Source organism: Rhipicephalus microplus, chromosome 8 (assembly GCF_043290135.1).
Source record: "Rhipicephalus microplus isolate Deutch F79 chromosome 8, USDA_Rmic, whole genome shotgun sequence".
Lineage (NCBI taxonomy): Eukaryota > Metazoa > Arthropoda > Arachnida > Ixodida > Ixodidae > Rhipicephalus > Rhipicephalus microplus.
In genome coordinates, this window is record NC_134707.1 from 5,989,081 (window position 1) to 6,013,252 (window position 24,172).

The following is a 24,172-nucleotide window of genomic DNA, read 5'->3' on the forward strand; positions in this document are numbered from 1 at the left end:
TGTTACTTCAGAGTGGGGGAAATTTATGACATCTCTTTTGTTCAAAATATGTTGTTTTATGAAGCGAAAGACAAAGAAAACACCCCGAAATGTTTTTTCACGGTACTGATACTTCCAAGATAACATCACTTGTTCAAATGCGATATCTTGATTACGTACACCCGCCACGGTTGCCTCTAAGTTATGGTGCTTGGTCATTGACCCGAATACTGGCCTGAGCATGCTTAGGGGCGAGCAGCAATACCTGCACTCTTTAATAACACGTGTAAATAAACGTGCCACGGTGTAATTTTCATTGAACAAAGTCTCGTTATGTAAAATTAAATTTGGGTAAACCTCCATCGTACAGTTGTTACAGTCTCGAAACAAAATCTTAGCCGCGGCGATCACATCTCGATGATGGCCCGTTTACGATGCGATGTCAGTGCGCGTTAAGAACACCTAATGTTCAATCTATCGGCGTCCCCAACTATAGCATGCTACCTATTTGTATTGTATTTTGAAACGTAAAACAACCTATATTAGCAGAATACTACTCTGATTACTGTTATTTATTCATATATTTAGCTATTCACTTTTTTATTCAATTTGTGGCGGATCTGCAGTTTCGATATTTGCCACAGTGAATGTAAAAAAGTTTGCAACTTTGGTGGAATGATTATATTAATTCCAGGGGCTGTGAAACGAATTTGAGCACAGTAGAATGTTAGAGGGGGTGAGTAAATGAAGAAATTTCCAGGCGAGAAATGAAATCACCTCCCGCAAGAGACTCGCAGCTAAGCTTCATTCAGAAGTGTATCAAAATACGTACACAACCGACAGGCACACGCAGGCGCAACGCACATCACATTATACAACGCCTATCAGGATCCCAGCAATATACATTCGTATCACAGCCAAGTTTCTAAGAACAATTTTTCGCCAGGTGCTCAGATTTGGGTGCACGGTAAAACTCAGGGTGATCGAAATTTCCAGGGCCCTCCACTATGGCGTCTCTCATATCCATATGGTGGTTTTAGGACGTTAAGCCCCACATATAAATCGATATCAACTGCGTATTTCAGCTGTGTCTATTCATCTGAGAAGCGCATATACTGTTCAGTCTAATTTCGCAGAATTTCGGCGACTCGATTATTGATGGTCGATCCAAATGCGGAAGACTTTCGAAGTTTGCGATCGCTCGCGTGTATGACTCCAGTACTTGACTCCGCCTTTGGAACAGGGCCTCCACGATCTGATCCATTGTAGGGAACGAAAGAAATCACTGGCCGGCAACGTCGCGACACAATGTCGGCATCTAAGTGGGATACATTACAGCATTTCTAAATGGCGAAGTTCCAGGCGTTGTCCGGATGCCATTCTTCGCAATCTCGGACACCGCATGTGTAAACCTCGCACATCAACTTCACCCAACAGCGGCGTCGCAAAGGCTGCCAGGCTTCAGATGCGGTCGAAAATTTGTAAAGGCAGCTCAGTCTCACATCTGAAGGCCCTTTCTGGCGAATTTCATGGCATCAAAAAGCAGAGAAAAAGACAAAATTTCGTCCCACCATGAAGCTCTTCTGTCGACCTTCTCTTCTTCATTTGAATACACTGACTCTATCCACCTGATAATAATTTAGTCACCCTTCCTCTTGTTTTTTTATCGTTGATGTATTCGTCCTAATACTGCCCTATATAATTCAATCATTGTGAACCCAAACCAAGTAATCCACCTTCGCGCTATTCTTTTGCACCGTTTTTCAACGGATGCGGTCGTATGACCTTACGTCAGGTTACGTCACAAGTTTAGGCTATTCGTGACGTCGTGATGTCGTCATATTGTGACATTGTCAGCTCGTCATTTTTCGTTCACTCCTCCCCGACGCCACGGGCGCCGACTGTCTATTTTCGCACTTCCGGAGGCATTTGAGGCTTTCGCCTTAATAAAGCTGATGTATGACTTGTTTTTTTTTTTTGTGCGACTAAGCGCAGCTGCTCTGAATCTCAAATCGACAGACAGCCATTCAGTACCGGCACCGTAAGTATCGCTCTCGCAAGCTCATGAATATTGCTGAGCTAATGAGCGCAGCACCGAAATAATGACAGATTTACGTCTCATCGTACGGGCGACAATCGAACGCATCAAATCCAACTTCCGTCCTCTTGGCGTTTAAGAGGCAGGATGTTAATAATCGGACACGGTATCTCAAGCTGAAAGACACGGCGCCCGTGGTGCAGAAAACCACTAGAATGTTTGCTTTGCTCCTCCTGCTTCGAAGTGCTTTTTGCACGGCTATAGTTTACCCAGAACAAATGAGTGACCTTCAACGTTACCAAGATAGCGCAAGGGTTAGTGCATGTCTGCTCGCAATGAACAACCGTCGGTCTCCGTAATTTTCGTACACGTTCGATGCCCAGTTCACAGTGTTTTTCTGTTGTTACTAACTTCTTGTTATGAAGTGTATGCGAGTTCTGGAACCTGTTGCACAAACCATAACACAGTGCAATCTTCTTTTTGAAATTGAAATGGTGAATAGAAAAGGTTGGTGCCTTTATGGGGGCACCGGTTACTCTTTCTCGTTTAGAAGACATCGCATCGAATAAAAGGAGTAATAGGGACACAAAATGTTATAATGTCGAACACAAGATGTGTGTCTAACAAACAGAAAATACCGCAGCCGAAGTATCATAAACTTCATCTTCTCTGCACCAAGTCCTTTAAAATAGAATGAAACAAGGAACACACACAAAAAAATTGAACTTGATAGTTGGATGGAAACCCGTCTTGTGAGCAACAGACATAAAGACAATGAAAACAGGACGCTGGCTACAATAAAATCAAAGCTTTCATTTGCTTTTATCGTGGTCAGCGTCTTGTTATAATTGCCTTCAGAGAAATAAGTTGAAATGACCGTAGAGCGGCTGTTTTATATGACGTTGAAACATTGAAATAGTGAAATGTTGAAAGATTTGGAAAAAGTCTTTCTTCGAGCAGCTGAAAAAACTTACCTCCATTAAAACTACGACTTCTTAAACGCAGCTGTGAGCGTGTCGTGAAAAAAAAAACAATTGGAATACGCCTGAGCTCCGCCTTTAAGATGGTGGTCGGTACTTTATTCAAATCGTCTCATACGTACGCAGTTGAGAAACATTTCAACGGGAAGTAAGTTTTAAAAATGTAATAGTTAAATGATTATTGGGAAAACCTCGCAAAGGTAGAAGGATCCTTTGTTTTTTTTTTTTTGCTGAACAAGCTTTTTTTCTTGCTCACAAGGGCACAGATATTCATGCTTGCTCAAGCCTCGTTTTTTTTTCTTCTTTATCTTCTGCAGTGTTACCCGGATGTTGGAGAATGCTATCTCATGTTCAGGAACTACTTCGGCGGAGTAGAAGAATGTGTGAAGTTTTGAACATTCGGAATCGATTCGTTCGAAAACTACACCGCTAATGTGGAGTTTGTCATCGGCCATGAAGGCTTGATGTAAGATCACTGTCATCTCCAGCAGGGAATGCCGTATTATAGGTCATCAGGAAGAAATCACTTCTTTCAAATACATTTGAATATTTTAGATATAAGATGTTGAATTTTTGGCAGCTTTCTTGCTTTGCTTTATGCACACCTGCTACTTCATTCACTTGCTAATAGGAATAGCGCTCTCAAGCTGAAGATCAGGTCTATTAACAAAAATGTATGTATGTATGTATGTATGTATGTATGTATGTATGTATGTATGTATGTATGTATGTATGTATGTATGTATGTATGTATGAATGTATGTATGTATGTATGAATGTATGTATGTATGTATGTATGTATGTATGTATGTATGTATGTATGAATGAATGGAGTGAATGTATGTATGTATGTATGTATGTATGTATGTATGTATGTATGTATGTATGTATGTATGTATGTATGTATGTATGTATGTATGTATGTATGTATGAATGAATGGAGTGAATGAATGAATGTTTGTATGTATGTATGTATGTATGTATGTATGTATGTATGTATGTATGTATGTATGTATGTATGTATGTATGTATGTATGTATGTATGTATGTATGTATGTATGTATGTATGTATGTATGTATGTATGTATGTATGTATGTATGTATGTATGTATGTATGTATGTATGTATGTGGACTGCAGTGCTTTTCTGTGCTTACAGTATTGTCACATTTCTTATGCCATTCACTGCCATATTCCATACCATCCCAGCCACAGTAATACATCATTAGTATCTTTAGCATAATATTTGTTCACTGACATGTTGATGATAACGCATGACATCAGAATAACGGGGATACACTAATCAGCAAGGAAATATATACTTTTCTTTTTCTTCGATGCATTTCAGACGTGGCAGTTCAGCATGACGCCTTCTGATTGCTATACGGCTAGAGACACAGTCACATATGTGCGTTACGACAGTAAGTATGAGGAGATGATTCGCAGGAACTTTTTTGTGCGTTTGTGTTTAAAGTAGTGTTTTTCTTCTTTCATAATATCAGCTACCCTCAAGGTAATGTTGGGATGTGGAAATCTGGTAAGCTAAGGCAATGTTATTAGGCTGCTTATTTGCTGATTTATTCATGTTTATTCCACAATTCGCATATACTGCAGTCACAACACAGTATTAGCTTCCCGCCAAGTGCGCTTCCAAGATATCATGACGTTTACCCGGCCACTCGGGATGGTGGCCCTATTGGTGAAGCACAAGCGACAACTTTCGACATTTCGGCGACGCACGAGTGGTCAGTTTGGAAGGCTTGGTGCCTGACGCCATCACAACTAGCCAGACTGCTGTGTAAAGTCACCAAAATTCGTACTGTAGCCGGATGCGCTTGACGTCAAGCTATAGTGTCAATGTTGGTACGTGCGCCACGGGCAAATTGACTTCAATATCAAAATAAAATATCTTACCAGCATTTGCTGATCCTCAATCTTGCTCAGAGCCGCCTCAGTATACAAAAAAAATTGTACGTGGGTGTAAACACACCTCCCAAAAACTTTGTGTGTACTCTTTTAAGGAGTGTGTAGAGCTGCCTTTTTTGGGGCATTAACTGTGGCAGCTGTAGACATCTACACTGAACAGTGGTTAATGCTGATGCTGATGCTGATGACTTCAGATGGATGGCGCTCACCCACAGAGGTGGATGGGCCAAGAACTGGGCGGCAGGATACTTAAATGAAACTAAAATGAAATTAAAGCCAATCTGAAAAATTAGTTTAGAGATAATACTACCAATAAACAAAAATGTTTGCTGAGCAAGCGGTCAAACCATCTCTTGTTTTCGACAGACATTGCTACGAATTATAAACTAAAGATCTGAAAAGGTAAGGGTTCACTAGCATGGAAATCTTTTAGTTGCATTGATGTAATCAAACACAGTGGAGCCTATATCCCTGTGGCAGTAACCAAATGAAGTGCCGCCAAGTGATAAAAGTACTGGTAGATTTACAATGAGCCACACGATTGAGTGTACAGCTAGGTACTCATCTGCTTGGCCGTAGTTGGTCCGAAATGCATTCGTTGGCTCTTTCAGATATCACTACCTCGGGCGACTTTCATGTTCTGTACACTGACTGCAGGTCTTGTTCAATCCTCCGTCATCCTTATGCTGCAGATGGTGAGCGAGCTCCTCAGTTGTTTTATGCAATATAGCGTTCATGGAATAGGGATATTCGAACGTTTCATACCATAAGTACTTTCCACTCTTTCCACTCTTTTCTCTACCTCTTTCGATCTCGCCCTTCCCGTTCCCACCTGTAGGATAGCCAACCGGCCTTCCTGGACTGGTTAAAATCCCTGCCTCTCTTTCTTTACAATTTCTCCGTCCCCTATAATTTTTTACTCTATATGTGGTGCAGTAAAAAATTATATCTTGTGGAAATTTCCAGATATTTATTACTACAGGTGGCAGACATAGATTTGCCCAGCCCTCTAACTCTCGATGTAAGGCGCACAGATCAGATAACTACACTCACCCACTGTAGAAGAACAGCTAGCCAGCATCGCTAGATGACGCTACACTCCACGACATACTGCTAAAGCCGTCCGCTGCAGCGGACCAGTTGTGGCTCTCGGCTGCTGATTGGAAAGTCGCGGGTTCGATGCAGTTCGTGGCAGTCGCATTTTGACCAAGGTGGAGCTAGGGGCAAGTTTACTGAATGTAGTCAGGAGGCGTTGAAGAATACCAGATAGTTCAAATTTTCCGGAGTCCCTTCACTATGACGCCACTCCTAATCATACAGTGGTTTCGGGACGTGAAATACGATACATTAAACTGATGTTGTCTAGGCCCACAGATTGCTACTTTGTCAAAAACTGCAAATGTCGTACACATTTTATCGCCAACCACTACACAGCGTTATTAGTTAATTGTTGGGGTTTAACGTCCAAGAACCACCATACGAATATGAAAGATGTTGTAGTGGACGTCTCCGGAAATTTGAAAGATCAGGAGTCGAGTCCTGGCTGCCTCGACCGGGATTCAATACTGCGACCTACGGGTCAGCAGCTGAGTGCCTTAGCCACTAGACAACCGTGGTGGGTAACCTCTACACAATATTAAGTGCTGTGTTTTAATCTCTGTTGTACTTGTCGCGGTCAAATTTTTCATCGCTATGATTGACCATCAGCAGTCGTCAGTGCATCAGAAAAGACAGTCTAGGACGCTAAACTGATGTCTCATCACGCTTGAACTGCGACCCGAATATGTTCCTCGTTACACAAAGTGAAGTTTAAAATGCAACAAAATGGTGCAGTGGAAACGCAAAAACATCGCCCTTGTCCGCTGTTTGTGAAACACAGGACTAACCTTTGCTCAACTATCTGAGCACAGCTGCATAATATTGTGCTCACCAATTTACATCTATGGACTGCTTAGCAGTCCACTTGCTAGATCAGTTTTCATCTAGGCAACAGCAAGGGTTTCATCATTATTACGTAACCTATTATTCTAAGTTTTCATGTAAACACATACATTTCATTGACTTGCACTTGTTTCGGCTAAACATAGCGTCTAAAATCATTACTGATAGCGAGAAATCTGTACGTTACTCACTTCCCAAAAATGCGAAATTGAGGGAGCGAGACATAAGCTAGTTTCTGTTGTACCAGTCTCGTTCGTCTAATAGTCAAGCTTACCGAATACTTCGATTACGCAGGCTACGGATGCAGCTACTGGCGTCGCATAGACACTCTCTACGAGGCTAACGACTGCTGTGAGTTCATCTACGCCCAAAACGGCGGCACGTCACCGAAGTACTACTTCTACGACAACCGCTGTCCATTGTAGGCGAAGAGAGACACCGGCTCCTTTGGGTTTTTTTATACTACCGCTAAGAAAGCACCATAGAGGAGATGCATTAAAGACTGAGGGTCATGTCATAATCTGACAAGTTATTTGGCTCTTCATGCCAACCTCGTCCTTGACAATACCTTGGAGTGGCGTGCCTTCTAGGCCTACCACAAAAACCAGTATTTTCTTGCTCAGCGTCTTGAATCACACGCAATTTCCGTGTTATTGAGCCAAGAGCTTAAGATGCGTCTTTAGGCTTGAATATTCATTGGCATCCCTCGTCTGCGTCCTCCCCCCAGTGGCGCTAAACGAGTGATACAAAAAGGTCGTCATCACGTCATGATGAAACAATACGACGTCACTACGATGTTACAGATTGTCAAAAGTTGTGACGTCACCATGACGTCACATTGTATCATTTCACGCTGAAAGGCTGGCTGAGTACGGATGCTTTGGGAAACCATGTTACTTGCAGAAATCTTTTTGTAGGTTGGCGAGAAGGTTCATTGCATTATTCATTGTTACTGCGTATGCTACCTCCTGGCACTCCTGCGCTTGAGTGTGTGCGTGATTCTTTTTCTTTCTTTAACGATTCGTCTGTTATTTTGTCCCTGCTTTTTTATACCCTTCCCCGGTGAAGGGTAGCAAACCAAAAATTTTGCCCCGTCGCGGTGGTCTTGTGGCGAAGGCACGCGGCTGCTGACCCGCAGGTCATGGGATCGAAATCCGGATGTGGCGGCTGCATTTCCTATGGAGGCGGAAATGTTGTAGGCCCGTGTGCTCAGATTTGGGTACACGTTAAAGAACCCCAGGTGGTCGAAATTTCCGGAGCCCTCCTCTACGGCGTCTCTCATAATGATTTGGTGGTTTTGGGAGGTTAAACTCCAGGTATCAATCAATAAATCAATCAATAATCAATCAATCAATCAATCAACAAGCAGACTATATCTGAACGAAGCTAAATAGAAAAGCTTGAAAGTTGCACAAGCATCGGATATTTAACGGCAGGGACATGGTTATGCAGTTCATATTGCAGGAAGTTGTGTGTGTGTGTGTATTTTTACATAACATGGCTTTAAGAGTGAACATTGCCGCCCCGCCGTGGTGGTCTAATGGCTAAAGTACTCGGCTGGTGACCCGCAGGTCGCGGGATCGAAATCCGGATGTGGCGGCTGCATTTCCGATGGAGGCGGAAATGTTGTAGGCCCGTGTGCTCCGATTTGGATACACGTTAAAGAACCCAAGGTGGTCGAAATTTCTGAAACCCTCCATTACGGCATCTCTCATAATGATATCGTGATTTTTGGAACGTTAAACCCCACAAATCAAGAATGAACGTTGAGTTACGAGACTACGTGAATTGACTTCACGTTGAGTGCCTTCGTGAGGTGTTTTTGAAAGCTCAGTAATAAAATGTGGTTATTTTACGTGCCGAACACTCACTGAGCTCATGACAGATGTCGTAGTGAGAGGCTTAGGAAATTTCGATCTCCTGAAATTATCAAACAAGCCCTCGTATCTATGTACATAAGTGTTCTCCTCATGGGTTCGTTGAATAATGACTGCTGCGATCGGGAATCAAACTCGCGCCTTTCGAGTCAACATCCGGAAAACACAACCAGTGCGCCACCGTGACGACTGCGTGTTTTTAGTGTTTTGTACTTTCATTACTGCAATATCCTACGTTTCATGGAAAAAAATCAGTAGGTAAAGGTGACAGCATCGGCTAAATGACAAATAATAAAGCAAGACTATTTATGATAAGTTGAGGACGCAGGCCGAAGGTGTTCATACAAAATGCGGAGAATGTAGAGCTTAAACCATCATTTGTTTTCAATGTATGGAGGCACGGGGGGAGGGGGGGAGTAAAATGGGAGTGACAGCAAGCTCCCCCAAGTTTTCTGCTTGCCACTGTTCGCTCTCCCCTCCAAGAGCAAACATACATTGAGAACACTGCGCAGAAATTTCTAGACTCCCGGTGGTTCTACTCCCGAAGAAACTTACCTACCGTAGGTAATCTCCCCCCCCCCCCTCCCCATTCACCACTCACCCAGTAAAAAAAAAATGGCAGAGGTGCTCCTGGACAATCACAGTTACACGTAGAAGTGTGGCAGCTTGGGCTAGTTGGTATGGCATGACGATAGTGATAGCGCGAGAACAGAACGACGACACAGAGACAAGAAGGACAAGAAAGACACAGTTACACGGATACATTTCCGAAGAATGTGTGCTACTTTAGTCACAGTAATTCGTGATAACATTTTCGTGCACTAAATTTTGTCAACTGAATATTAGTTTCACGTCTTGAAGTACTTTTGTGAGGGAACTCTGTCCGGCTCACGTGGTCCGTAAAGGTGTATTACTCTGCTCGAAAACACGGCCAGAAACAAATAGCAACGATGTAACGAGAGGTTGCTATGAGATAGAAGACGGAGTAATATTTTCCGGACATGCAAAAAAAAATTATATATGCATGCTGGAGCTCTCGGACTGTGGGCCACTTGGCCCTGACATTTTTTTGGGAACAGTTGCTGATATCATCAGGGCACATTACCATACCCCAAAGTATCAATGTATAACTATCGAAAGTGATTTCGATATTGTCAATATTTAAGTCACTATCGAACTATCAATAGTAAAAAAGAACTACTAATTGTGCTACCAATTGAAGATTTGATAGAATCATAAAGTTAAAAAGCAACCATGCGAAATAATTGTGCCTTAAACTCGGTTCTCCGAGTGCATGGTATAAATTGAAGCCGGAAGAGGAGGCTAAAGGATTAGAAAATTTACACGCTGGTGTTTTTTTTCTTTTTCACCAGAATGGTTGGCTGACACATGTTGCTGGGAAGACCAATTTGTGGGGTAGAATACTAACTTATAGATGCGCTATTACCGACTAAATTTGAGTAAGTGAGGAATATTCATGATCGGCATTATGACCGGGTTGTCACTTTCATCCGCCGCGGGATTGAAAGCCTAAACCGAAACAGCTCCCGTTAGCTCGCATATTTTTCCACCACATCTATGCATCTTTTGCAATACTATGCAATTTATGCTTCGAGAAAGTGATATGGCGACGCGGAATCCAGCTGTTCTTCTTAGTTGGCACCTCCAGTGTGCTTCTTAGTAGTCTAACTCTTTAGATCTTCACTTTGAACCCTGCCTTCGCATACCTTTTTGGCACGCGTTGACGCGAATCAACTCTGCATATTGATAATAAGACCTTTTATTCGATTGTTTTTTTTATCTTGCATAGTTTTTTTTGCTTTTCCTTCTGGTGGCTACACCTGTATAATTGGTCTTTCCCTCTATTAATTTTTCAGTCGAAAGTTGCTCTTGTCCTTCGCTCGTCTTACGTGCGTGTCTTTTGTGCTTACAAAAGTCACGCTTCTTAGTTGATTCTTGGCGGTCTGCATGTGCGTCCCGGAGAACACGACAGGTCATCATATATTTGGTACCTGGTAAAGAGAGAGAGAAATGCGGTTGAGTGAGAAAGAGGTTAATTACTATACAAATATCTGTTTTTAATAGCACTAACAGTTGGATCAGTTGGTGTTGTTTCATAGTTATGAACGGCACACAAAAAACACACGGGGCACAGATGAAGAAAAACCACACAGACATTGTACCACTATCTTAGATTGTAAGGAAGATGAGCTGGAAAGAAGAGCTAAGAGAAGGGTAGGCGAGCAAGAAAGAGAAACACAAATGAGTAAATGTGTGTGACGGCACTATACGATACGTCAGTTACACCACTCTCACATAAAAAAGTTTGATTAAAACCTATATAGACATCAGGTTGGGCGAAACTTTAGGTCTTGATTATTTGACGGTCTGTTCCGTGAGGCGTGCTAACACGGTCACTATCGACAGCCTGTGCGCGCTGTAGCGAGGGTACCGGCAAACGGGCTCGATAGCTTACTCGCTACCTCGGGAATAATTACATCAACGTCATCTTGACTACGGTCGTAAAAGAGGGCATGTCTCTCGCATGTTTTTTCAAAGTAACACAGTCCTGTGCTTAGCTTGTATCAGCGCGGTACGTATAAAAGGAAACACGACACAGACGTATACAGAAATGCATGAATTTCTTTACGTCGTGTAAAGAAAGGTATTTAAAGTAATACCTCTATTTGTGTTCGTGTCCTGTTTCCCATTTATATGTACTGTGCGAATACAAGCTAAGTTATTGATGACCAACTCGCCAGAGCTACAACACTTCTGAGCCACTCCTGTCCTTGCCACGGCCTCATTATCCCACGAACTTCGTAATTGTGTATGTCCTTCTAACTTCCTTCCTTACCTTCACTGAAGTCCAGTGGTTATCTTTACTTTTGGCTACAATTAAGACGCCCGGTCTATACCCACTTCTCTTTCTTTATTTTGACCACGTCCTAAAACCCGTTTGTTCCCTAGCCCGGCTCTTTTCTTATCTATCGACGTTGCACCTATAAATCTCATTTTCACGGCTCACTGTCTCGTCCTAAAACTTTAGCCTTTACGTAGATCGCCATGATTCTGCACCAATAGGTAAAAACCACTTAGATGTATCTACTGAACAATTTTTTCTTGAGCAACACGGGTAAGGTGCCGAACACCCGAATGTTCACAGATTACAGGCAGTATAATGATCTGGTACCTCGGAGAGGTCCCACAGTTCTCAGCGTAAATGAATTGGCAGCAATCATCCGGCTTCTTCAGGGCAGCGACGTGGCGCCAGTAGGAGCAACCAAGACCTGCATCATGAAATTGAATGTTTTATGACGCCAGTGCTGCCTGGACTATAAGACGTTCACACCGACCAACTTGCGTCGCATTTTACAACTACCCTCTTTTTTTTTTTGCGCAGTCATAGAGATATTTCATTTAGTGTCTCGTTTCACTTTCTTGAACTCAGCGCTGGCGACCGTATATAACAAATGTTCCTGTCTTGACTAAATGCTTTATACATGACTTATGCAATAATAATCAGCGTAGCAGGGTCGAGAATTTGTGGCAATCTCGCATTTTGTCGCGCCTGGGAACGACATAATGTTGATATATGTAGTAATGGTTCATCATAACAGAAGAAAAGGTGTCTGAAGACGCACATAGAAGAAGAAAACAAGATAGCACTAAGATTGTTATAAACAGAACTGGCGCACTGAGGGCCTTTCAGTTACCAAATACTAAGATATGAGCCGATGTGCTAGGGTCGAATGAGAAGGTAGAAGATAAAATGTTTACAGGTATTCGCTTTCTTAAATACACCGATGATTTTACAGACTTACTTACTCGTGATGTATGTAATGTTCAATTTAGCCGTGGTCATTTTTCAACTTGGGACAGATGCGCTGCAAGGTCAACCGCATATTGATGGAGCACAAGAAGTCATTAATCGGAGGCCCACCATTTCATAGTTTCGTTGAATTCTCGAGAATGTTGATATACTCTAAGAGTGAGTGAATGTCCCACGTTATTCAGGCACGACAATGAATAAACACATTTAATCATTAATGCCCTGGCATATCAGAAGTGCGTGCGTGAACCAGCCTTCGTGCTAGACGGAATGAAATGCTTAAACAGTTCTCTCCCGCGTAGAACCTCACATGTGCTCGATGGACAAGTTGTAAAACTGCACATGCGCATGCGCAGATAAGACTTTTCTTTTTTTGACATAGGGCGGCGTCCTGCCCTCCTGTGCAATACTATCGAGAAGAAGCGAATGAGTCACTCGCAAGTTGCGTCAGGGGGCGCACCCTTGCCCCAGCGTTGGCTGTGCGGCGTGCTGACGAAAAGCCTGGAAACTTCGATATGCCAGGCCGAACGTATATAAACAAGCAGTGGAGGCAGTCGCAACAGATGAAGGGGAGGTTTTCCGCCAGCAGGCGAAGGCTTGTCCTAAAGGGACGAAGCAGGGGATGAAGTATGTGTTTTCCGCCAGTGGGCGAAAACGTGTCCTGAAGTAGCAGCGCGGGAGTGGCCGATGTGTTGCCGGTGAATAAGTTTGTTATTGAAGTGCGGTCAGTTCACGACGCGAGTGTTTCCTGGAAGAGAAACCTCGGCTGCAGCGGGACGACAACAGGCGCTCGACTTTGAATGAATGTGTTTCCTGGAAGAGAAGCATTCAATCTTTGTTCCAAGAACTTTAAACTGATTTCGTTCGATGAACATTCTAGTCCATAAGTGTGCTAGGGTAGCTAATGCATTAGACCGCATTGTAGCGCGTCCTGTTGTTTGTGCCCGTTGTTTTGCATGTGTTGCAGTCTCTTGTGTGTGGTGTCGTATTGTATTTGATAACTGCCGAGTGTGCACGTCTGTGTGTTCTTTGTTCTCTCTTATTTGAGTATATATTTTTGCTTTGTTATCAACTCTCGGCACCGCCTTGTTCTTTGAACGACAAGCGCACTATAACAGGACCACGACTAATTTGTCCGCGCTTTCGTGGTGCGTTTTGGGGGGCCGTTACATCAGCCTTTGAAATCAGCCTGGTGACTGCCTCCTTATAAACGGGACTGGTGACACCTACCATTGTCAACGTACGGATGACGGATGATTAAGCAGTTGAAGGGCTCCCAGAAGATAAGGTGAGCCTCGATGCTATAGTTAGCTGAAAAAGAAGCGTGCAGATAACGATATAGCCTTATCAAGTGAGCACAAAACATACACTTTAATGATGCACATGCAGCTGCAACCACAGATGAACGAAGTAGCAGAATAATCAGGCAATATTCCAGATAAAGAGCTGTTTTGTTCGCGCAAAAGTCTTAGTAAATGGTCTATAGTTGTGCGCTAAAACTCAGAAACATTATATGAATAAGTATGCTTTTTTTTCTCACTTACTTGTAGTAAATATAAGTTTTGAAAAATCCAATGAATAGCTCTTTCAGTTATTACGTTCACCTTGTTACGAAAGCTATAAGTTAAAAATTTGCAGCATAATGCAGGTAGTTAGAGTCATCGCAATACATTTACTTTTTCGGGTAAATGAAGGCAAGCGATGCTTGACACGTTCGTGCCTAACTTACTGATTTTCTTTGTTTGCGCCCACGCTCCTGTACACGCTATATTGAGGACAGCGTTTTGCGGGTGGGGAATTTCATAGCGAGCTTCGCCGGTTTCAGTTATCCCAAGCTTCGCTTGAAAAGAGACATTTTTCACGAATAGGGGAGTGTTGGTGGTGACATGACAGTATTCAACACCTTCGCAATGTATGCTTTGAGATTGTATCATCCATATCATGTACAGCACACATTAATAACAAAATTATCAAGCCTGTTGTCATGCGTGCTCTGGTACGCATGATTACCAAACGTGCTACCGGTAGTTTCCATGGTTGCTGTGCATAAACAGGCTACAGTTTCCCATTGTCCTTGTGAAGTGCTTATTTGCCAAGGAGAACATTGAGGGTGTGTCTGCGCTACTGGAAACATCACGGCACTGCATTATGAGCGGCTGAAATCAGCGGACTTGAAGCCGAAAGCACATGAGATCATCGCAAGAATGAAAATGAGCATTCGAAATAGCCAATCGCGCATACAAATATCGAAATTTACTACGAGTAAAGCAAACTCGTGAAGCTTTAGTGTGGTGTGAGACTTTGAGAGGAAGCTTAGAAGTAGTTCGAAAGTCTACAGCAGTGGCAATACATGCTTTGGCATGAACTTTGCAAAGTGTTTTGAAGGTAGACGTAGGGTGCATTGGAGCTCATACCTGGGTAGAAATTGCGTTTGACGTTTTAGTAATTGTACTTCTTAGATTTTTACATGTGCCTTTGTGTTAAGACGAGCTATATGTAGTGCATTGCACTTTTTTCGAGAAAGTAGTGACTAACACTTAAAGAAAAACTAAATTTGTGAACGTACAACAGCCAGATTTGTGATACTTTTTTAAGTTTGTAGCTATATGAACATTGGCCCTTATGAATGTTTTTCCATAATAACAAAACACAAATGCACCTAGGGTACTGATTGTAGTATGAGTTATACAAGTTTCCCTAATTACCACTCGTGATAATTTTTGTTTGCTAATTCCTGTACGTTCACGAGAAAAAGGTACAAGGGTCTCCAGAAATTTTGACTTTGTGAAAAATGCGGAATTTACGTCTGGTAGACTCGCATTTCTTGTCTACGTGTTTAAGGAGTACCCCAAATCATTTTCTAAAGCAATGAGTGCCGAAGAGTGATAAATTTCTGAAATGTGGAACTTTTTATAAAAGTGATTGAATAATCGTGAAATGGAGTTCTTTGAACGAATAAGTCTCACTGCGGCTTAAAAACATGTATTTCTTCAACTTCTTCCAGACTTGGTGAATGTTCTCACTTAGCAGATTGTTTGAAACCAGGAAATCACGCATTATTACGTGCTTCTAGCGGCAAATAGTAAAACTTGGTTGCAATACGCACGTAATGTGATTAATAAGTGAGTAATTTTCGCACTTACAATGACAGAAGTCTATGCGAATGAGATTTTTTGCTTGGTAGCCTTCTGATGAGCCGATAGTTAAACGTGCGCTCCTAAATAGAAATGAGAACACAATGTTTTCAATAATAATAATAATAATAATAATAATAATAATAATAATAATAATAATAATAATAATAATAATAATAATAATAATAATAATAATAATAACTGTAAATTCTTGTGTTTAACCTGTAAAGTCATCATGAATAGACGCGTGTGGTAGCGAACAGCGCCTAGAATTTTGAAAACACGGGGATCCTGAACGTGCACAATAATACACCGTCATGCACGGACGTTTCGCCCGTGCATTATTATGGCTAAGCGCAGAAAAAAAAAAATACGACCTCCACGGCCGTTATCGAGCCCTTGACATTGAAGTCAACTAAACCCCTGCGACGGCCAACACAGGACTTTTGAGGTTGTCCGACAGAGGTTAGCGTATATATATATATATATATATATATATATATATATATATATATATATATATATATATATATATATATATATATATATATATATATATATATATATATATATATATATATATATATATATATATATATATATATATACACACACACACAGAAGCGCCCGCTGTTAAAGTGAACACCTGCATGTGCAGTGCATGTTTGGACTTTTCTTTCTTATATAAGCATAGCTGCTTTGATTCGTATAAGACTACTGATGGTTCAGAGTTCTGACTCCCCTTGACCAACTGGTGACGTGCCTGAAGAAGGTTTCCTTGTCCGCTCGCTGTTAGAGGGCCAGCAATATTGAAGGTGCTCATTCGAGTGTTTCCTTTAACAGTGAACCATGCTATACATGTGTGTGTGTGTTGGGGGGGGGGGGGGGTATGTATAGGCGCTATAAAGAGTTGGCCCCGTTTCTTTCATGTTTCACTGCAAATGTCGAAAGACGATAGTCGTTCGTCTGAAGAGAGTAAATAAAACGTTTATTTGATGTGCAGTGGGAGGTAATCGCTGAAAGGGATTCTGGAAATGCTGCGTCAGACATGAGCGCCATCTGGCCGTAATCTTGGAAAACTAAAGGATGTCCTCCGATATAGCAAGCGTGCGGCACGTGCGCGCGATCTCGGAGGTTATCGTTTGCAGAATGTGAGGTAAAGGGTAGGTGCCACCAACATCTAGTCTTATCGAAGCAGCAGGAAACACCCGCCTTTTCGTGCACAGAGTTTTATTATCAGCGCAGCGTAATGAACGCTAAGCTCCTTAGATTTAGTTATGAAGGCCTTTTGTAGTATAAAGAAACACGCCACATATGTGGACGTGTTGCGGTTGTGCATCAGATACGTGCGATATTCCCATTTTAATCGACAGTACGTGCAAGTATTAACGCCATAGCCAGATCAATATTGGTGGGCGCTGTGGATGTGGTTGGACTTCACCCGATTCGGGTGACACACAGTCAAGTCGACCGAGATACCAAACTTTTTGCGTCGAAGAATCCCAAGAAAGACTATCGCTTTTACTAGCACGTATGAGAAATTCCTTATGAACAACGTCGGGGGTTTTAAATGCGAATGCATTTGATAGTCGGGCTATGTCAGGCGTCCGTCTAGATCTGTCCACCGCTCTCTCCTATAGCAACAGCTGTGGGGGCGCGCGCCTCTAGCAACCGGAGCCCCCATCATGTCACACTTCGGCGTCGCCAGATGTCAGCAACAACTGCGGGCGTGCGCTCATCCTTGCCTTTAGCAACCGCAACTCCCCCCCCCCCCCCCCTCCTTGACTTGAACGTGACTTGACACCGCCTCAATGCAGTGCAAAAAAAAAAAAACGCCACGTGCGGTGAACGGTGCTATTGGCTGCACGTTCTAGGGAACGCTGGGTTTTCACGTGCGAAGCGCCGCCATGGACGCTACGCAATACATTCTAATTTCCTCACGATTCTGGAAAACTCTCTGGAGCAATGGGAGGCACTCCTCGCTAGCCCGGATCCGGAGGTGCAACTAGCACTCCTGGACCACGTCCGGCAGGCGGCGCATGCCAGTTGAGACTTGGAAATGGGACCCCACCCATCTAGCTCCTAAACCCCTTCTTTTTCAACCCAATAAAGTTATTTCTCTCTCCCTCTCTTCGGGGAGGTGGGGACATTTTTTTCAACCAGGTTCACTCATAGTTGAAAAGAAAACTTGGAAAACGCCTTGCTTGTATCGCCTTCCCAATCGATAGTCGTGCTTCGCTTCCCAGTGGATTCCTAAACCACGTCTCAAAGAGAGCCAGAGTGTTGACGTCCTCCCGCTCCTATATCTATACACATGCGGCGCAACGAAACATTTTCCTGCTGTGCATGCACTCTAAAAATAACAGAGTAAAATTAGGGTCTTTTTCTCCCATCATAATCCGGCTTGTATGCGCTTCTTTTCTTGAAAACTCGGCGCTGGAGACTTTCCTATCAAGAATGTTATATCTTCGATTGGCCGATATATTAGTCCACCATCAACCGATGAGGTTGTGTTAGGTCTTTGGCCTGATGCCAGCAGCGCACATGTGGTTACACGAGCCGTCATCGCTTTTTTAAAAGCCACTGGACTGGATGCACGTCTGTAGAGTTACCCAGCCTAATAAGAACATTTCATCTCTCTACCTTACCATCGTCATCCATCACTCTTTCACTGACCAGTCACCCTTCCCCAGTGTAGAGTAGCAGGCCAGAGCAAACTATAGCTCAGGCTGATCTCTCTACCTTTCTGTAAATAAATTCTCTCTCTCTCTCTCTCTCTCTTTCTATGTTATGTCATGCGGGGGCTTAATTCTCGTGGTGTCCGATTCGTGGACATGTCCCATTCAGCGGAGTGCATTCAGCTACACACTAGAAATGGCGAGTCTGGACTCCATGGCACTCTTCACCACATCGTCGCACCGAACCATCCAGCACATGTCCAGTGCAAAATGTAACTAAGTGGACGGAATGTACAGTAAGAAGAATCTTAAACAAACTTGACAAGTCTGAACGTGCGTATGAACGTGTTGAGATGTTTGAAGAGTGATGCAGGGAAGGGATACCAACCTTCCAGGTTCATCAGGCGGGCAGTGGCGGTAAACCTAATTGAAGGGCTAACGTGATCAGAGTTCATGCACGACCTTAAAGATGTGCGTCCAAAAGCAGATCTCTCGGAGTAGCATTCATTGTGGCAAAACGCATTCCGTCTTTTTCATTTCTGTCAAGAGTCCTGAAAGCAGCGTGGCGTCAAACGTACGTTGTGGAAGACAGACCGGAGACAAACGGCGCGCTGCTCGTCAGCAACAGCCAATTAGTGAGAATCAAATAAGACATGTTCACGAAGTCGACATTGCAAAATAAGGCGCATGTCATTCGGGATTGTAATGTGCCGAGCGCGACGATAAATCAAGGAAAGGAACGCAGATGAATGACGATTGTTGTTCTGGGACACAAAGACGCCATTTTACCCGATATTTTGTTAGTGTGATAGTGGGGCTTGCCCGATGCCTTTGGCGCGTACCCACTTTAGAGGTTTTCGCGTAAAACCACATAAACTACGACGAGATACCCCGTTAAAAGCACGGACGACTTGCCGCAGGGCTTCCTTACACTTTCGTTCCGTCCTGGTACGTAATCACGATTGGAGTGTTGTGCGCTGTGTTCCTTCCATATCTCTGATATTTGATGCCTCTCACTTCTGCACCGAATAATAAGTCTTCGTAATAATTTCTCTGCACCAAGATCCACTCGCCGATGGCGGGAAATCCCTGCGAAAAAAATACACGGTCACGTTCAAAGGATTACACTCCTGCGTCAATATTCTAACATCTAATATTGGCGCATCTAGCATTGACAGAGCTGTGCCATAAGGATAAAAATGTGCTGTTTCTTTATTGCCAGCATGTTTATGTGTTCGTGATGGTGATCTCATAAGTTTCACAAACCTGTAGCCATACCTCTCAGTCGGCAAATCGGACTTCTTTTTTTGTTCAATTTAGTTTACACATGTTAGGTCGGCGTGGAGTTGGAGTGGCACTCTTTTGGAACCAAGGCATTGATTGACTTCACAATACCATATAGCTTACCTGACGTCCCTAACGTCGAATTTTCTTAGTGTATTACAAAACTGTATGGTTTCACTTTGACTATAGAAACTGCTTTTTTACCTGGATAATATGGTATTCTCTCATCCCGATTACATAAACAAATAGACACTAAGCTATTCTAAAAGGGTCATTGTTGGTTATTTTAGCACACCTGGTACAGATTGGCCTACGCTATTCTGTGAATGAACGTCACAAAGTGCTTTGTGATTACTTGATAAGTGTGATCATTTTTATCTAACGCAAATTGTCACTTTTGTAATGCGCTAAACTCACTTATAAATCTTCTTTTTTATGAAAAAGCAACTAAAACAACATGGTAGCGATAGAAGCACTGCTTAAGGTTTGTTGGATGTCAAGGGTGTCACGGTAAATTTGAATTTAGTAGCAGTATCTATGCATACTTTTGATCAGACCGGATTCAATCTTGATTGTGTGTTATGACAACTTTGTAACTGAATTGTCTGCATTATCATTTCACCAGCTCTTAAACTGTGCTATTCATTCCTCTGTTTGTGAATCCATGAGCCCTTTTTGGGTAGTTGTTATTCAGTGGATTGCTGATTACATTACTAAATGCGTAAAGCGCAATTCCAAACACCCGTCTAGCACTTTATCAGCCGTATCCGTCGTAACAACAGTACTGACAATTCTGTGAAGTCTCCATCATCACTCACCTGCGATGTCAAAAGCGACAATTTTTTTATTATTGCACAACCACTTCGCTGATCATGACATGAATGACAGAATATTCCGTCGCGTACGCCATCAGATCATTTGCTCTGGACATGTTTGGCGCCATGGGCCACGGTATACAGGTATGCACCACAGGAAATTGACAGTTTATATTTATGCCCAGGAACGGCGAGAACAGCCACTGGTCATTTAAATGCGACAGCATTGAGAACTGATATCAGCAGCGCTGAGTCGACGAATGCAAACAATAAGTATCGAAGTCTCAGCGCCAATCAAAGCCGAGCATTGTGCGCGGCTACCAAATTCTCTACTACAAAATCATGCGACGTCTCGAAACTGCTTTTGGAAGAGACCGTGTGCCGGTGTAATGTTGGTGACAACATAGGCGTACTCAGGGTTCCCCTTCAGGCGGGACGAAGTCAATATAAGGGGCTGGTTTTGGCCCTCACCTTCGAGTTGCAGTGCCCCCTCTATATTTGTCTATGTAGAGGGCTAACTTTGCGCCCCCCCCCCTTTCTTAGGTGACCAGGAGGGGAGGAGGTGCCCCCCTCCCACTCCATGTGCGCACGCCTATGGTGACGCGTCAATTGCACCGCTGAATGTCCATTTTACAAGCATTACATATTTATGAATATTATAATTCATGAATATTGTTCTGATTTGTTGTATTCATATGTATTTTTTGAATTGCTATGTAACTACTGCATGTATTTCTTGTGTTTCATTGCACTTGTATAAAATATTGTCCCTGTAGCTCAGCTAACTACTACTGTTAAAAACGGACCCCTGCAACTGCCTTTCAATGAACTCTGGGGTCCTACCTGTATATTAATAACCAATAGTTCTACGTATTTTACATGCAAAGAACTTATTGATTGATTGATTGATTGATTGATTGATTGATTGATTGATTGATTGATTGATTGATTGATTATATTCTTCTATGACGCAGGCGCACGTCGGGTTAACGTGAGTTGTATACCATCCACTGAAGGTGGTGTACGTAGCACTAGCCAGGGCTATCATTCTTCCACGCACAAGCGCTAAATTTCGGCTTACCGTTTCTGGTGTTAGTAATGCCCACGTCGCTGTGGGCATCATTACGCAAATGTGACCTGGTTACATCACAAATACGCGCTGTTCAGCATTAGTCTGTGCTTGCAACGCACGTCTTTATGACCATTTCGTCATTTCGTAATGTTTCACTCAATAAAATAACTGCACCACAGTCAATTTCCTTACGCATGCCTCGCATAATATAGATTCGCATGGTACGTGAGATATGCCGACTTTGTTTTCAGTCTGTTGAAGCAACAACTATTTCTTTAGTAGAGAAATGTGCTAAGATTACATGTACAAGCGTTCTTCAGTTCCAGGCGTTTTTTAATACCAGACACCATGGCTACTGCATACATCTTGTTTTGTTTCGTAGCAAGATATATGAGCAAGTGAAGATGTACGCGTTCATGAAAATATAAATACCAAGCTAAATGGAAATATTTCCACTCACGTAAACATTCACACAAGAGGTTCACACGAATAGCGACCACTATAACTGTTTTGTGTGTTCTTCGCCAGTCCTTATCTGTTGCTCCGTACTTACATTTATTAAGTGCTGAAATCATTTGAATGTTCTCATATTTTCAGCTCGCGGAGAGTGGTAATGTTACCATCGCCGAAGCGTTTCATGACTGTTTCTGAATGTGGACTTACCACACTTTACAGTGTGGTATGTCCACAATCTCTGTAAGTTTCTAAACCATGATGTTCTGATTTCGTAAACATTTCCTCGTGGTGTATTCTGCCAAACGCCTTAGCAAAATCATTATTTAAGACCTAGTCCATGCATTCGCGGAGGGGGTTGGAACGAGGGGTAGACATGGAGAGCTGAACTGTTAGATCCTGTAAGACTGAATCATCGTACTAGTATGCGCATCAGTGACGGCTAAGGAGACAGTGATATAGGGCAAAACTGTTTTTCGATTGGTTTAGTACAAACAGCTGAAAACATTGTGCATGCCACGTGAAATGCACACATGCCTTACCCAGCCAAAGTCTTGATACTTCTGCAGGTGCGGTTGTATCTCCGGGTAAACAACAACGCTTGGACACACCTGCGAGGCTTGAAGAGCGAGTACAAAGACGCACGGGAGTAACATCTTTCACTCGACTGGTTCGCTTTCCACGCGCCTTGACGCGATTGAGCGAGAGTGCCAGCTGGAGAGTGTAGATGCAGAGGAAATCTCGTGCAAAATTTTTTTCATGGCCCGTTTATTCGGTCGAATCTGTCGGCTTGTCGACGAACGACATCCGCTTGCAATAGCGCACGGAAATGGACACTTAGAGCAGGTCATTATAAGCATGCGTCTCTCTGAGTCTGTGAATGATTTTATAATCATTCTTCTGCACGAATGTTCTTGTATACGAGCAGAAGTTACTTTCGCCATCATTCTAGACACTCTTAACCACGTCCAGCTCATCAAAGTGCTAGATATAGCCAGGAAACGCGACATATCTCACTGGTTTCTTGAATATAGCCAGCACTTAGGCTGGACCTGATGAACGGTGCAGCTTTTTTTTTTTTTGCATCGCCTTGATTTCCGGGCACTGTGGCTACATTTCGTTGTGCGTGAAGTGCAAAAAAAAAACGTGTGTGCTTAAATTTATATTCGTGTTAACGAACCCCGGGTGCTCGAAATTCATCCGGTGTTCCCCAGTACTATGTGCTTCAAAGTCCTACAAGGTGCTTGCATATGAAATCCCAGCACACTATATACCTTATGTATATCTTATACACTTTCGAGATTCCTGGACCTTATGGAGTACTACCAGATTTTACAGTGGTGAACATACCTAGCTCTTCGAAAAATCGCAAATTGATTCCAGCATGGTTTTCGCGCCGATACTTTGTCGCGTTTTGGTTCTCAATAAATGGAATGGTTTAGATATATGCTGGACGTTATTATCTGAAAAATCTCTTCACGTCGCGTCTCTCGTGAACATAGGCTGCTACGCCGACATTCAGGATCATTAGAGCGGATATCCCGTTGAAGCAGAAACGGCCATTTAGGGCTACTAGTAACAATAAAAACAAGGGCGAACAACCTCGTAACATTGTGAACTTGTTTATTTGTACAGATGAGGCACCTAGACAACTTCCTTCCTCAACGTGCTTAAAATAAGACCGGACCACAAGGTTATATAGTAACTATTTTCTACGTTGCCACATGGCACTAAGCTGTATAGGAGCGCGAGGAAAAGACGTTTGTGTGACGTGCTGCTTTTCTATGCATCTATCAATTGTCTCTCTCGATTGCCAGTGATTCTTCCTACCCGGAACTGAGGAGCAGCCTCCAGAACTACCAGGATAACAGTCGGGTAAAGTACTTTTACACTTCCGCATTTTTTCAAAGAAAGTATGCATTTTTTTAACGAAAGTTTACACATTAAAAGAAAAAGGATCCTTGGGTGCCGACCTATATTAGGCTATTGTAGATAGGCATGACTCTCCAACGTGCACTACTGCGGCAGTGATATCCACCGTTGTACTCCCGTGCAACAGTTCAATGTACGATGAAAGGGCCTACAGTTTGGTGCAGATAATTTTTGCTACAACGTTACTTCAAGGCACTCAATATTCTATTTCAACAAAAATTACGAGATAATT

General features: G+C 42.8%; 1 protein-coding gene across 1 annotated transcript; it reads right to left on the minus strand.

Moving 5' to 3' along the window:
* Positions 1-10,504: 10,504 nt before the first annotated feature.
* On the minus strand, positions 10,505-22,700 carry LOC119165696 (uncharacterized). The gene is made up of 6 exons (XM_037417785.2): positions 22,551-22,700; positions 19,316-19,473; positions 15,716-15,789; positions 13,803-13,883; positions 11,934-12,030; positions 10,505-10,752 (listed from the first exon to the last, which is right to left on the minus strand). Exons 1-6 carry the CDS (start codon positions 22,662-22,664, stop codon positions 10,686-10,688), a joined length of 591 nt encoding a protein of 196 aa, XP_037273682.2. The 5' UTR covers positions 22,665-22,700; the 3' UTR covers positions 10,505-10,685.
* Between the last annotated feature and the right edge of the window lie 1,472 nt (positions 22,701-24,172).

Coding starts and splice junctions, on each gene's coding strand:
- LOC119165696 (XM_037417785.2), bottom strand. CDS start 22,664: ATGTTACTCCCGTGCGTCTTTGTACTCGCTCTTCAAGCCTCGCAGGTG. Junction 19,474..22,550: donor AGTATCAAGACTTTGGCTGG/GTAAGGCATGTG, acceptor TTTTTTTCGCAG/GGATTTCCCGCCATCGGCGA. Junction 12,031..13,802: donor TCATCCGTACGTTGACAATG/GTAGGTGTCACC, acceptor TTCATGATGCAG/GTCTTGGTTGCTCCTACTGG.